The following is a 15,023-nucleotide window of genomic DNA, read 5'->3' as shown; positions in this document are numbered from 1 at the left end:
ATAAATACATAGCAATTTGAGACAAATTTAGGATGTTTTTAGTTTTTCCTATTTCTCCATTGAATGCTTTATTTTCTTTCCATCTTTCAGCCCTCTCAAATCAAGTTCAGTTGCTTGCCAGTATCAAGAGTTGAATGCATGCTGAAGTTGCCTTCCCTGGATCTTGTTTTTTCTTCAAACCGAGGAGAACTGGAAACATTAGGCACAACATACCCATCAGAAAATGTGTCAATTGGTGGCAGTACTTCCCAGAGCAGCTCAAAGAATTCAGTTAGTAAATCTGGAGCACCAGGTAATATCTATATGAATTTTTCTCAAATTAGTTAAGCTAGTTCAGTTATGTCTTACAAAGGGCTAAAAACAATACGTAGAATATTTAAGCTACATTGCTGCTCCAAGAGCATAATTTGATGTCTGTTTAATGTTACTGTTAATAGTCAATATTATTTCACGTTTGAAAATGCTTTTGTACTAAAACTAACTTTTGCCAAAAAATAAAATTATTTCAGGTTCATCACCTGGACTAGGCAGCCCTCTTGGCAGAACTCGGCACAGCAGCAGTCAGTCAGACTTGACTACTTCCAGTAGCAGCTCTTCAGGCCTGAGCTTTACCGCCTGCATGTCTGACTTTTCCCTTTATGTGTTCCATCCATATGGAGCTGGAAAACAAAAATCTGCTGTTACTGTTCTAACCCCTGGATCAGGAGCTTTAGGTACAGAACAAGGTTTTAGTTTTGTTTTTTTTGCTTTAATGAACATTGTTCAAGTTTGGCATGATTTTCTGAACTGAAAATTTGAAAAGGTCACAGAAGATTAAACTTTTTCCTTTCTGTTTCTAGGTAATGTGGATGAGGAACCAACTTCTGTCACCGGCCGGAAGGATTCTTTGAGCATTAACCTTGAGTTTGTGAAAGTCAGCCTGTCACGAATCAGGCGTTCAGGAGGTTCTTCCTTTTTTGAGAGTCAGTCTGCGAGCAAAGCTACCAGCAAGATAGATACTACCTTGATAAACATATCTGGTAAATGCTTGTTTCATTTTAATCCCATCTATTCAGCCAGTTGGAGAACTGCTGAGTCAGTGATAGACTTTACTCTCAGCAACTTTTGTAGATGTTATATGAGAGCTCTTTTTGAGTGAAGTAGGGATTGATACATTAGATTTTAATGGTACTTGGATTACCTATTTGTAGATGCACCTTTTAGCCTCCTGATTCATCAAATGTAACCAAATGAGCTTGCTCAAACACTTCTCTGACATCGGTGCGTGTGACTTAATGTGGCCCATGAATATTTTGAGACTATATTGGCTTTGTCTAGGATGGAGTTAACTTTCTTCATAGCAGCCCACGTGATGCTGTGCTTTGAATTTGTGGCTGAAACAGTGTTGATAACACACCAATGTTTTGGCTATTGCTGAACAGTGCTTGCACAGTGTCAAACCTTTCTTTCCCACTCTGCCTGGGAGGGGACACGGCAGGGACAGCTGACCCAAACTGATCAGAGGGGTGTTCCATAGCATATGATGTTGCACTCAGTAATAAAAGCTCAGGGAAAGAAGAAGGAAAGGGGAATGTTGGGGGTTATGGCATTTGTCTTCCCAAGCAGCTGCCAGGTGTGCTGAGGCTCTACTTTCCAGGAAACAGCTAAACATCTGCCTGCTAATGGCAAGCAGTGAATGTTTTTTTTTTTTCATTTGCATGCACAGCTTATGCTTTCCCTCTTAAACTGTTGCTATCTCAATCCACAAGTCTCTTTGCCTTCCTTCTGTTTTCTCCCTCTCCCACAGGAGACTGGAATGAGTGAGCAGCTTGCTGGGCCTTTGGCTGTTAGCCAGGGCCAACCCACAACAGAGATAAAGCCTAAATCTTTTGAGTTTAGGCAGCTTTAAGTTACATGTCATTTTAGTTGTATTGCAGATATTTCTGTTGGGTATTATCCAAAGGATGTTAAGTCATTGTTCAGTAGTAATCTTAGTGTGTAAAATTTATTACATAGTCTCAGCATGCAAGAGAGGGTGGTTATTTTCGACCTAATGGCACAATGTATATTTTACTTTAGATATAAAATCCTGTCATATACGTTAGCTTTGTACCTGAGGCACTAGAGTTATTGAATAGAATTGTTTGTTGAGCAGTATCTGTTCCCTTCTTTTTTTAACCCTATTTCTTGAGAACCCCAAAAGTCTGCATGACTGCAGTGAGGTAATATATGACTACATGAACAGCAATGAGTTGGAACATGTAATGCTAATCTATTCTCACATAATTTGTTTCATTGATAAACTCAGAAGCTTGGTTAGCTTTTAAATATTTTTATATTACTATACAAGTACTTCTTGTTTCCTTAAATTAAAAAGGAGTTAAAATAGGAATTTTGAAATCCACAAACTCTAAATATGCCATTTCACTGTGGTGTGGCCATTGCAAATCTGTTTTACTGCAAGTGATCAAAAAGAGCATTGGTAATCCCAAAGCATGTGTTTCTTAGAGCAACCAGTTGAGGAGACTGCAAACCACAAAGAAGTGAGCTATGAGCCTTGGGACTGGGTTTCTGAGCTTTTCAGCTTCTCTGTTGGAATTCTGCTGTGTTTTCTCAATGTGTTATGCTGTGCTAACTTGCTTGCTGAAGTTAGAAATCAACTGTAGTATGCTCAGTGTCCATGTAGTATAGGTGTGGTGAATCTCCACATTCCAGAAGTCAGCAACAGTGGAATGAACTTCACCAGGCCATCCAGTGCCCTAGTGCGAATGCTCTTCTACATCGTTGTTCCATCAGAACAGAGAGATGAACAAACTCCAATTCTCATTGCTGATTCATCTCTTAATACATTTTATAACAGAGATAAACTAGTATAATAATAAAACTTTATGTTAAATTTATTCCCAGTGTGGGTTAAGCTTTCAGTTGGACCTATTTTGGTAAACACTTACTACTCATTTTCATAGTTCTCTCTTCAGAAATGGGTGCTTCACAGCTCTCTTTTGTTACCTGAATAGGACAAAATCTTTTACAGACACTTGCCTTTTTTACCTCCTTTTACTGTGAAAGATAGAAAAAGTCTAGTTTTCAAGCAATCTCCCATAGAGGGGGGAAAAAAAAAAATCAAAGTAGATTACATAGCACAATTAAATGTGATATTATGGAGATGATATACTGTGCCCATTAAAAATGGCAGCTGAATCTCCTAGATTACAAGCTGCCTTCTTAGTGTTCTTCGTGGTTTTTTGTTTTATTTTTTTATTTTAGTCTGACATTAGCTATGTGCTATTATCTTAATTCTGGCTGCACTGCTGCATGTCTAACTCGGTGATATAGTTCTGCAGTCTTTGTTCCGTTACTGTCAAATTTCACCACTTTGTCATCTGGTGCCTATGAAGCTACAGTGAGAGCTGGACTCCACAACACTCAAGGAACCTTGAAGTAAAAGTGAGGTTTAAAGATTTGTTATTTTTTTCCCCCACTGCACATGGGATCCTGACTTGCTGGGCAAAGAGCAGAATGGTTGTGATTAATCTGCCATTAAAGCCCTGAGATGAGGTGTCTCAGAGGCACATACAACACAAGTAGGAACATCAGTTATATTCTTAGGTTCCACCTTGCCTTTATGAAATGTGTTTGCATCTAATATTGGATTTGGAGAAAGGCCAACACCTCAGGATAACTGCAGGTTTTAATAACTAGTTTTTCATTACAACAGAGACACTACTGCTGGGTAAAGAATCATTTTACTATATTGAATGCCTATTAATTAGATTTGGTTACCAAAACCTGTTACTGCTGAGAATTTACAGTTGTTGTGTGCTTTTTTTCACAGCTGTCTGTGATATAGGGTCTGCTTCTTTTAAATATGATATGCGGCGCCTCAGTGAGATTCTAGCCTTCCCAAGGGCTTGGTACAGGAGGAGCATTGCTAGACGGCTTTTTCTGGGTGATCAAACAATAAATCTGCCAGGTAAAATACTGCTTCTTATTGTGAAAAACCTTTTTGTACAAGGGGTTGTAGTAGGAATTTTATAAACATTTATTACCTGTGTATTGTTACATGCGTGACTAGATATCAATGTATTATAATTTGCTCCATATGCAGTCACTCTAACTGTAATAGAAAATCCTAGAAAGAAGAAATGGAAAATTTCTGAAGTAAGTCAGTGAATTATTTGAAGAGCTTATTTTAATGAAGACAGTAGAGAACCTGTAGTTACAACCTGTAGTTACAATAAATGAAATATGTTTTGACGCTTTCCAAATACTCCTTAGTATATGGGAGGATATTGTTAAACAAAAATGAAATAGTTTTTCTGCCTTTCATGTGCTGCTTTTTTTTCCAGTAGCATCAGGTCCTGGAACACCAGATTCAATTGAAGGGGTAAGCCAGCATCTTTCTCCTGAATCATCACGGAAAGCGTACTGTAGGACCTGGGAGCAGCCCTGCCAATCTGCTTCATTTACACACATGGCACAGTCACCTAATGTTTTTAGTGAACATAATGCAAGCAGCAGTATGTCACCTGGGACAGCATCTCATAGCTTAAAGTCTCCAGCTGTTACAAGATCCAGGAGCGTGTCTGACTCTTCAGTGCCTCAGAGAGGTGAGTAGACGATGATTTCTTTAGTTCTGTAAAGTATTTCCATCAGTTCTATGTAAAAAGTGTGTCATTACCGCTTTGTAGAAAGCAACCATGAACTATTCTTTTTCCACTGAAAAATGTGAAAGAGAAAGAAAAATGTCTGAAATGGATGAATCAAAATGTAGTTTGTTAGAGTACTTTCTATAAAGTTGCAGTTTCTTTTACTAAAGCAAGAGTTGTTTAGCTGGGGTTAGATGAATTCTCCAGCTTCATTTGATTGCAGTGTTATCATCTTGGCTCTCTATTCTCATCCCAGCAATTACCATGCTCTTAGCAGAGGGTCAGTATCACAGCTCTCAGGTGAGGTCCATTATTTAATTTCATCTGAGACTCTGGACTCATACTAAGGGGTCTAAATAAAGTTAGTTTCTATATAAGAAATAAAATAACTTTTAATTTCTTTTACTGCAAACGTTTTTGTATTGTATCTTAGAGCGATGTAGCACTGGCTCTGTGGAATATTTATGGCATTAGCTATAGATAGGAGATTTAGAAGTATGATGCTTATTTTACTCTAGGAAAAGAAAGGATAGGTATTTTGTCTGTTTAAGAAGCAAGCAAGATGTTAGATATGAACAGTTTTTAGAAGAAGACATAGTGGGAGAAGGATTTATGGCTGGTAAGAGTGGCTTCTTCATAGGAAATGCTATTTTGCACAGGCTTATAAGAATATTGTCAGGATTTTTGTGAGAAGAGCAAGGAACACCCTAATACTTGAAATTCTGTCTTAGCACTTGTGCAAGTAACTGCTACCTGAATATTCAAATACTGATAATTCATTTTCTGCGTACACTGGTATTTTTAAACAGTTAAAGAATTTAAAATACGCTCTTGCACGAATGACTGCAAATAAAAAAAATCTTTTCTTTTAAAGATACTAGTAAAAATAAATGTAAAATGAGTCAATTTCTATGACAACTAAAGCAACACATATTGCAAATCCTCTAGTTCTCACTTTTACTCACTTGTAGTTTTGTGGCACTCCTTAAATATGGTGTTATTTTGTCCTTTGGTAATATGTACAATGTATATATTCTGTCAGCTTTCCTAGCATGTAGAATAATTTAAATTTTGGTCTACTTTTTCATTTAGATACTCTCTCAAAAACATCAACTCCATTTAATAAGTCAAATAAAGCCGGAAGCCAGCAAGGAACACCATGGGAAACACTGGTTGTGTTTGCTATGAACCTAAAACAATTAAATGTTCAGATGAATATGAGCAATGTAATGGGCAATACTACGTAAGTATAAAACAAGATCAAGCATACTTTAACAGACAGTGGTGGTTTTTTTTGGGGAAAAAAAAAAAAAACCAAAATATTTTCCCCACAGACTGTTAACAGCCTGTTGTCTTCGAGCTTTAAAATCCTCACTTTTTCAGTTTTGAACTGTGAAGCCCCTCATGAATTCTGGTAGATGCTTAATCCTGGAGTCACATATGCCTAAACCACATTATTTACTGCTTTCCAGTAAATATTTTTTTAGTTTCTCTTTTGACAGTCTGGAAAACTGTTGTCTATATTCACTTCTGTTCTAGGTGGACCACCAGTGGTTTGAAAAGCCAAGGTCGTCTATCTGTGGGTAGTAGCAGAGATCGGGAAATTAGCATGTCTGTTGGCTTGGGAAGATCACAGTTGGACTCGAGAGGGGGAGTTGTTGGAGGTACCATAGATGTTAACACCCTGGAGATGGTGGGTAAGTTGGAAAGCTGCCTGGTATTAGTAAATGCTCTAGGCAATAAATATGAAAAAAAATAAAGAATATACATAGTACCTTGCTTTGTGAACCTGCTAGGAGATAGACATTTTGGATTCTTACTTGTGCATTCTGACTGTGAAACACGCATTGAATTGAAGGGATGGCCTTCTGATCAGGGACTGATTCAGTCTCAGCATCACTCTAAAATTACAGTAGCCCCCTTTCAGCTGTCTGGACAGATGACAACTGAAAAGACTTGATAGCATTTCAGCTCCTCCTAGAATTTCAAAAGTGTTTATGGTCTAGGAAATGCAAAACTGGCTTTGGAAAGAGACTGGGTGTTCCGGCTCTACACCAGAGTCATGACTTCCTCGTGCATCTGGAGGAAACCTGTGTTTTCTCAGTCGCTCTGTACCTTATGGATAGCATAAGGGTGATATCAGTGGAAAAACTCATTTTCTTATCTTTAATGCTCTATTTGTGTTGCTTTGGTTCTATTTCAGCTCATATTTCTGAACACCCAAACCAGCAACCCAGTCATAAAATTCAAATCACCATGGGTTCTACTGAAGCACGTGTTGACTATATGGGGTCCAGTATCCTAATGGGAATCTTCAGTAATGCTGATCTTAAGCTACAGGATGAATGGAAGATTAATCTGTATAATGCTTTGGATTCGAGCATCTCTGATAAAAGGTAATACTGCTTCCTGTGTTTAAAATGTATAATGTTTGATAAGGTCACATTCTGTCTTAATGTTTGATAAGGTCACATTCTGTCTTCTGTCAGTATTGCTAACCAAAAATGTAAGCATCTGCTAGAAAGCAAAGGGTTTGTGTTTTGCTTTTGTTTTTTTTTGTTTGGCTGTTTGTTGTTTTTTTTTTTTAAAATGTCAGTAGAAAATAGATTAACTGCTAATGTTCTTGCTGTTTTTAAAACCCAGCGAGATATTTGTCCATGGGGACTTGAAATGGGATATCTTCCAAGTCATGATTTCAAGATCGACTACACCAGACCTAATAAAAATAGGAATGAAACTCCAGGAGTTCTTTACTCAGCAGTTTGATACAAGCAAGCGAGCTCTGTCCACCTGGGGACCTGTTCCTTATCTCCCTCCTAAGACAATGGCCAACAATTTAGAGAAAAGCTCACATGAGCAATGTAAGTGATACAAAAAATAGTATACTTCCCAAGTAGAATGTTTTAATTGCAGAAATTCATCTGAGCAACTTGATACACGCACACATATAAATCTAACTTGAAATAGTTTAAGTACATGCTTCCTGTAAATCTGTGCTAGCAATAACCTTCCAATGAAGAATGCAGATATCTCGAGTACCTTGCTAGATCTGAGATACAATGGTGAACTAACTTATGTTATTTTGGGGTTTTAGTTAAAAAAAAAAAACAAAAAACCCATAAATCTTTTTTGCAGTTGTTAAACTATTTCAGTAGAATTGAAATAGTTTGCAAAGTCTATTTTTAGAGACTATTTCTTAAAAAAACCCCATTTCTACTTTGAGTGGCAGTAGAAGTGTGGTGTTGTTATTACTTTCTATTGATCATGAGCTGAAACCATAATTTGTTTGAACACAAGGAGTCATTGTTTTCCAAGTATGCTTCTTCAGGTACTCATAAGCTACAGCCACCTTAGATCACAAAGATGAAACAGCATCAATGAAATAGATTAGAAAATATCGCTTATAATTCCATGTTTTATTAAAACTATAAATGTGGCAGCAATCTTTTCCATATATCTCTCTTTACTAAAGTTTGTTCTTGTTATTGCATGTTTATTTTCTAGTGCTGGATGCAGCCCACCATCGTCATTGGCCAGGAGTTTTGAAAGTGGTGTCTGGGTGCCATATATCCTTATTTCAGATGCCATTGCCGGAAGATGGAATGCAATTTGGAGGATCCATGAGCCTGCATGGAAACCATATGACACTGGCTTGTTTCCACGGTCCTAATTTCCGCTCAAAATCGTGGGCCTTATTTCACCTTGAAGAACCCAATATTGCATTTTGGACAGAAGCCCAGAAAGTTTGGGAAGATGGTAATTTAAACCATTTCCTTACTTCTCTAAATCCCCTTAAATCAGTTTTAAGAATGTATTGATACTTAAGAAGAAATCAAAGAAAAGCTTTATTTTCTGTAAATCTGAATCAAGATTATTTCCCTAGAATATACCACGTACATAAAGTAATAATCTGTTCCCTCTCCATCTTTACCAGAATTTGCTTTTTCTGTGGAATAATGCAAAGTACATTTTCAAATATACTAGATAATCTCCTTGATAATATGCCTACAAAGTGGACTGTCTGCCTTGTTAATTGCACATCTGTGTTTACACAGTGCTTTGTTTCTGTATGATGAATTTTGATGGTCTTATTGCTTATATTTGTCTTCATATTGAGAGGTTTTTACTGTCTGTAGCTACTGAGGATTTAATTTTTCTGTTGTTTGCAAGCTTTATACTAGTTTTCTACTGCCATTGGCATACTAATTGTTCATGTTAAATACCTGTGCGAGTAGAGGAGAGCGAGAGGAGAAATCCTACTACCCTTACCAAGCTGCTTTTTTCCATTTTTCTTTTCTCTCACCCCACATCTCCCACACCTTCCATGCAGGTACGAGTGAACACTCCACGTATATTGTGCAAACCCTGGACTTTCATTTGGGCCATAACACTATGGTCACCAAACCGTGTGGAGCCCTCGAAAGCCCTATGGCAACAATCACAAAGATAACAAGGCGCCGCCATGAAAACCCTCCCCACGGAGTTGCCAGCGTGAAAGAGTGGTTCAATTACGTTACAGCCACAAGGAATGAAGGTTAGATTCATGTTCAGTAAGTTTGGGGATTCATCTGCTTGCCAGGTAGTGCAGGTTGTGCTGCTTAAAAGTTGCTAAATTTCAAATAGGCTACAGGGAGAAGGGAAATTGAAATATGGAAACTGTTTTTTCTTGAGAACCTTATGGTGACCGGTGGAATGAAGCACAACAATATGCTGAACAGCTGGTGAGCTAAGTCCTTTTTCAAACTGTGCAGTAAAGCCAAAATGTTCTGTTAGTGTACAGGACACATGTATCTGGCATTGCAGTAGTTCTAGTCTTTCCCTCTTTCACCATATGCAATAAATTTCCTTGCATTTCTTTCTTTTTCATGTCTGTGTGTGTAACATGAGGATATATTTCACTGTACGTGAAGGATTTAGGGATTAAGTTGAAGTAGGAATATATTTCAGGCTTCTCTCAGCACTTGCAACTAACACTTGAAAAGTACTCCTGTGCCTAAAGCTTTTCAACCTTCAGCTGCTTCTAGGCCTTAAAACATTCTGAATTGTATCTTTAAATCATAGTTAATGGAAAATAAAAGTTTTAAGGTAATGTTAAAAGAAATCTTAAAATGCAGCTGTTGCTATTTCATTTACAAACCGTAGAATGAGTAGATAGTATCAATAGAATTTCTCTGTAAGGGTGAATAGCAGAATATGGCATGGGGGCAGAAATGAGCAGATAATAGTTTCTTGAAAAACAGAAATGAAATTATTGATATATTACAGTAATATTTATTCCTTTTGAAAGACAGGATGTAGTGGCTGAAGTTCACAAATAGAGGCATTGTCTGTTAGATGATTTATTGTAGCCCTGTTTTGCTACATCCAGAGCATTTAAGTGTAGAAAAAACAACATTTGATTGTTTGACTGTTTTTAGCCATGCTTTTGAGAGCAGGATAAAGGACATAATCTTCTTAATAATCATACACCAGCAGTTTTACAATGAAATAGGAACCTTTTTAAACTTTTTCTGTCTTGTCACAATTTTAACAACTGAAAACTAATTCAATGATATTGCATGTGTATGGTAGAAGTCTTCTGACAAAGCTGGATTCCTGGTCAGCAGTGATTTCTGACAGCAATGTGGCCTCGGTGAATTTGGGTATTACTTGTATTAATCAGAAACATTTATTTTCATTTAAGTACTACTGTATTTTGAAACACAAAGGGCATACTTTGAACCCATACAGTCTATATCTCACTTAACTGAAAGCTCATTTCTATAACAGAGCTGTGATAGGGTGGTCATATGAATAAATTTTGTACTTTAAGCTTCCAAAAAAACTAACACAGATTGTTAGACATGCTTAGATGTTATAACTGACACTGATTTCCTCCCCTCTTCTTACTACGAGATGTCTTTTGTGAAAATCTGTCACCCTCTGTGCTGACAAGAACCTTTTTGTAATATAAGACTACTGAATTCAGGAATTTCCTCTTGTTCCCTGTAGAGTTAAACCTGCTTCGAAACGTTGATGCTAACAACCCAGAGAGCAGCACAACAGTGAAAAGCTCAAGCCTGCTGAGTGGCTTCAGAGGTGGCTCCAGTTACAACCATGAAACTGAAACCATCTTTGCATTGCCAAGGATGCAGCTGGATTTTAAATCTATTCATGTTCAAGAGCCCCAAGAGCCTTCATTACAAGGTGCAGTAAATAAACATAATGTGTTTTTTCTTGATCTAAAGCTATTTCTCATAAATGAGGAGTTAAATACAAGGCTATCGTGCTGATAAGAGAAGAGGATTTAATCTGGGAGTTACTGCAGATCTGCAAGGAAGGATATAATTTCATAATAAAATGTAGAGGGAATTCTGTTGAGAGAGTGAAGATCTAATCCAGAGACTGGTTACTAGGGAAAAAACTTACTAAGAGAAATTAATACGAACATTTCAGCTAGGCTGGCTGTTTTTAGGGGGTTGGTTTTCATATTTTTAATGTTCAAGAGGAGAGCCGTTCTGAAAAAGAGAATGCAAGAGAGGAAGCTTAATTTTATGCTCTCATTTTCAAAATGTTATCTTCAGACTGTAGTTGGAACTGGGGGGAAGTAAAACTTCTAAAGGTTTTAAGACATTAATGTAGATGTTTATCTTGACTGAGCTGTGGCTTCACTCCATACCCGATCCAGGATAATACTGCTAGATAAATTAACCTGTTGGTTTTTGATTGATTTTTTTAATAGCCAAACTAGTAAAATCTGCTATCAGCTTTTCTTATTGTCTAAAATAATACATTGCTAGCACAGCACAAGCTAGTGGTACTGCTCCAGGTTGACTTTCCAAGGCTGTTCCATGGTAGTATTTCTTTATTTTCAACATCTTTTTTATAAAATACCAGAAGTTACTGTTTAAAAAATGCCGAGGCTGCTAAACACCTCATTGTGGTTCTTCTTCTGAGTCTGGTTCAGTAACAGCAATATCATTTTCAAATTACTTGTATTCAAATTCTGTGTACTTTTATGTATACTGTATGTTCTTACAAGTGTATTAATACTATTTTTATCTGACTGTAGATACAAGTGTTAAACCAAAGGTGGAATGCAGTGTAGTAACTGAATTTACAGACCACATTTGTGTAACTATGGATGCTGAATTGATTATGTTTCTGCATGACTTGGTATCTGCTTATCTAAAAGAAAAAGAAAAAGGTGAGTTGTTATGAGGTAACGCTTGTCTGACAATCTGCAGACTATCTGGTAGTAATTATTTTCATACTTTTTAATGGAGTTGACATGTTAAAAGTGGATTTAATTTTTAAGAAGTTAAGCCTAACCTTGCTTCCACTGAAATCAACAGAAGTAGTATTAAATGCTCTTGAAATCTGGACTTAATGCTATGAAACAACAGTTACCTCTTTCAATCAATGATAAGTGAAATTTAATTATACAAGAACAAAAAGTTTTTTACTGGTTGTTTCAGACTGAAAGGCAAGAGGTATTTTGGCACTTCTGAAAAAGCGCAACATTATTCAGGAAATACTTGAGCTGATTTTCAGTCAGCTTCTGTAGGAGTGGAAGCAGAGTAGCTGCATACAGACACTACGCTGCCATGCCACCACTGTGCAGGGAGCTGTACTAGTGTCTCTGCGTGGCACTTTGCTACGCTGTGTAGGTACAGCAGGTTGTTAAAAAACAATTTGGTCACCTCCAATGCAGCACCTACGTGCAGTATGCTGCAGAGAACGGGCGTACTCCTAGATTTCTGTTCCTCACCCACTACTGATGAGCTTGTGCTAGTTACTCTAAATCATAATCTTGCTCCTATTTTGACACCTGGTGTTTAGTTTAACTTTCTTTCTCTAAGATGGTATATGCAGATGAAAACTGGTTTAGGAAGCTACATTACTTTGATTGCAGTCCTTTCATCAATGCAGTTTCTTTCAAGACATGCATTTTTCTGACTTGAGAGTGGTTTACTTTTCCACATGAGTGTGTTCAGTTGCAGCATTCAAAGCTGCCACACGCATTCTTAAGCAAAACATAGTCTTTGCTAAGAAGAGCAAATTGAAGACAAGTGAGTTTGCGTTTTGCCAGTTGACGAGGTTAGCAAAAAGGACACAGACACCAACTTGAAAACAAAACAAACTTATTTTACTTTAGTTCAAAGCAGGAAAAAAAGAATAAGCAAGGTACAAAGATATTCAGGGTAATGCACTTAATCCTTACTACACAGGTTAACTCTAGTGATTAAGAAAGGTTCATCACCAATTGCCCAAATACTTTACCATCAGCCAGATCCGTGTGTCAGAAATTCTGTAAAACTGAAACACAAGGTTGTTCTCTCTTTTTTGCGATTTGTGCTTTTGTTTTATCTAAGTGATGTAGAAAGGGAATTCAAATGAGATACTCTGACTGGTGTGGGGTTTTTCCTCTCTCCATTTTGTAGCAATTTTTCCTCCTCGTATTTTGGCTGCTCGTCCAGGGCAGAAGAACTCCGTTGGTATTCTTGAGGACAGCTCCACTGACAAAGAGGCAGAGGAAAGCATTACTTACACTACAGTCGACTGGAGAGAATTTATGTGCAATACCTGGCATTTGGAACCCACACTCAGGTAACAAGCAGGCATATCTGCAGTCTCTTTGTCTATGCATTTTCTCTGTCAGTACTGCCCTGCAAATGACAAGTGTTTCCAAGCTGATGCTGTTCAGCTCCTAAGAGGATCAATCATGTGGGTGCCATTACAGATTTGTCCTTGGTTATTAGTGCTGCTATGAAAGATACCTGCTACAGGACATGACAAAAGCTGGATAACACAATTATCCAGCTTTCCAATAATCCAGTTAACTATTACGTTAGTTAACTTCTAGATTAGAATTTCGGCAGATATTGTTAGAGGCCCTTCAAAATTAGGATACAGTAAAATTAAATTTATTAAGCACCACAGATTACTGTGTTTCACTCTGCCCTACATCAGTCCATTCAATTTCTGCCATCGTTTTTCATCTGGCAGTTTTCCATTTTTAGCATTCCTTTGAGTTCTGTAAGCAGTCACCTTAAAATAAAGCACTATAACCTGGTTGCTATATGGCAGTTTAAACACAGCACAAAAGAATAGTGTGTATAGCAGTCACTCACTGCTCTCAATATACACTTTCAGTCACCAAAAATGATTTTTTTCTGTGTTGGGGATTGTTTTTCAACCTCTGCTGACACTGCTGGAGCACCTAAGTGTTCATTTACGTACCAAAACAACACATCAACTCAGGCCAAAAAAAATCTTGGTCGTTGGCATTTTGTATTAGCAGTAATAATAAATGAATTTAAACATGATCTGGGGGCAGCCAGATCTGTTTTTTTTGCAGTAATAATACATGACTTTAAACATGATCTGAGGGCAGCCAGGTCTGGTTTTTTGCCTCCTTGAGCATCCTCTGCCTTTAAGAGGATGTTCCATTGGTCATCTTCAACTTATCTGTAGAAATTAAGTTTGAAGCGATGCTTGTTGGCCTTAAGTAGGTCAGAAGTAACTGGTAAAAATGGATGTTTGATACAAATACCAGTTCCTCTATTTATATATTTGAGACTGAGTCCTCTATTCATTGGGTTTTTTTAGATTAATATCCTGGACTGGGAGAAAAATTGATCCTGTTGGTGTTGACTACATCCTCCAAAAGCTGGGCTTTCACCATGCAAGGACTACTATTCCTAAGTGGCTGCAGCGCGGTGTCATGGATCCTTTGGACAAAGTTTTGTCGGTCCTTATAAAGAAACTTGGTACTGCACTACAGGATGAAAAGGAAAAGAAAGGAAAAGACAAAGAAGAATACTAAAAATGTAATGTGACCACTGTAATTCCGTTTGATTTTATCAAAGTGTTTTATTGTATTTTAAGAATTTAAATATGGTTTAAAGAGAAACCTAACAGCTTTTTGCTACTCTATTTAAAACTTACATTGTGAGTAACTGTTTACCGTGGTACATGATACCATTCTGTATTTGAAGTTACTGCATGATGATGACCAATGTATATTCTGTGAAGGAAGAGCTGGAACACTGTAAATCTGCTCCTCAGCGTCCACCCTTTTTATTATGTGCAATATGATTCCTGCATCTTTAAAATACTTGCAGATTAACTGTGAATTTTCATAAACTTTATTTGCCATAACACAAAACCCCTCGTTGATGTGACCGGTAATTGATTTGTCAATGTAGACTTGTGTAAATTTTATATATATAAATATATATATAACTTATGAAACTGTGATTGCCTTAGTGCTAAAAATCATTAAGTTTATTACACTTGTAATAAAATTTAACTACTGTACAGGGCTTTTTTGTTGTTGTTGTTTCAACTTCCTTGATTAAAAAAGGAGTGTTTTAAGTGTTAACACCGCATCGAGTATCATTGACGTGAGGG

General features: G+C 37.2%; 1 protein-coding gene across 1 annotated transcript in view; it reads left to right on the top strand.

Moving 5' to 3' along the window:
• The window catches only part of BLTP1 (bridge-like lipid transfer protein family member 1), a 116,076-nt gene extending 101,142 nt beyond the window's left edge, over positions 1-14,934 (top strand). The window contains exons 70-84 of the mRNA XM_010177285.1: positions 91-292; positions 510-713; positions 840-1,019; positions 3,815-3,952; positions 4,332-4,589; positions 5,721-5,871; positions 6,168-6,325; positions 6,832-7,024; positions 7,272-7,489; positions 8,133-8,384; positions 8,959-9,162; positions 10,620-10,814; positions 11,680-11,814; positions 13,052-13,217; positions 14,220-14,934. Coding sequence (XP_010175587.1) covers positions 91-292; positions 510-713; positions 840-1,019; positions 3,815-3,952; positions 4,332-4,589; positions 5,721-5,871; positions 6,168-6,325; positions 6,832-7,024; positions 7,272-7,489; positions 8,133-8,384; positions 8,959-9,162; positions 10,620-10,814; positions 11,680-11,814; positions 13,052-13,217; positions 14,220-14,436 — 2,871 coding nt within the window. The 3' untranslated portion in view covers positions 14,437-14,934. The remainder of the gene's footprint in view (positions 1-90; positions 293-509; positions 714-839; positions 1,020-3,814; positions 3,953-4,331; positions 4,590-5,720; positions 5,872-6,167; positions 6,326-6,831; positions 7,025-7,271; positions 7,490-8,132; positions 8,385-8,958; positions 9,163-10,619; positions 10,815-11,679; positions 11,815-13,051; positions 13,218-14,219) is intronic.
• The last annotated feature ends 89 nt before the right edge of the window (positions 14,935-15,023 follow it).

Source organism: Antrostomus carolinensis, unplaced genomic scaffold, assembly GCF_000700745.2.
Source record: "Antrostomus carolinensis isolate BGI_N321 unplaced genomic scaffold, ASM70074v2 scaffold9371, whole genome shotgun sequence".
Taxonomy (NCBI): domain Eukaryota; kingdom Metazoa; phylum Chordata; class Aves; order Caprimulgiformes; family Caprimulgidae; genus Antrostomus; species Antrostomus carolinensis.
The sequence above is the reverse complement of the archived record's forward strand: the minus strand, read 5'-3'. Positions and strand labels throughout refer to the sequence as shown.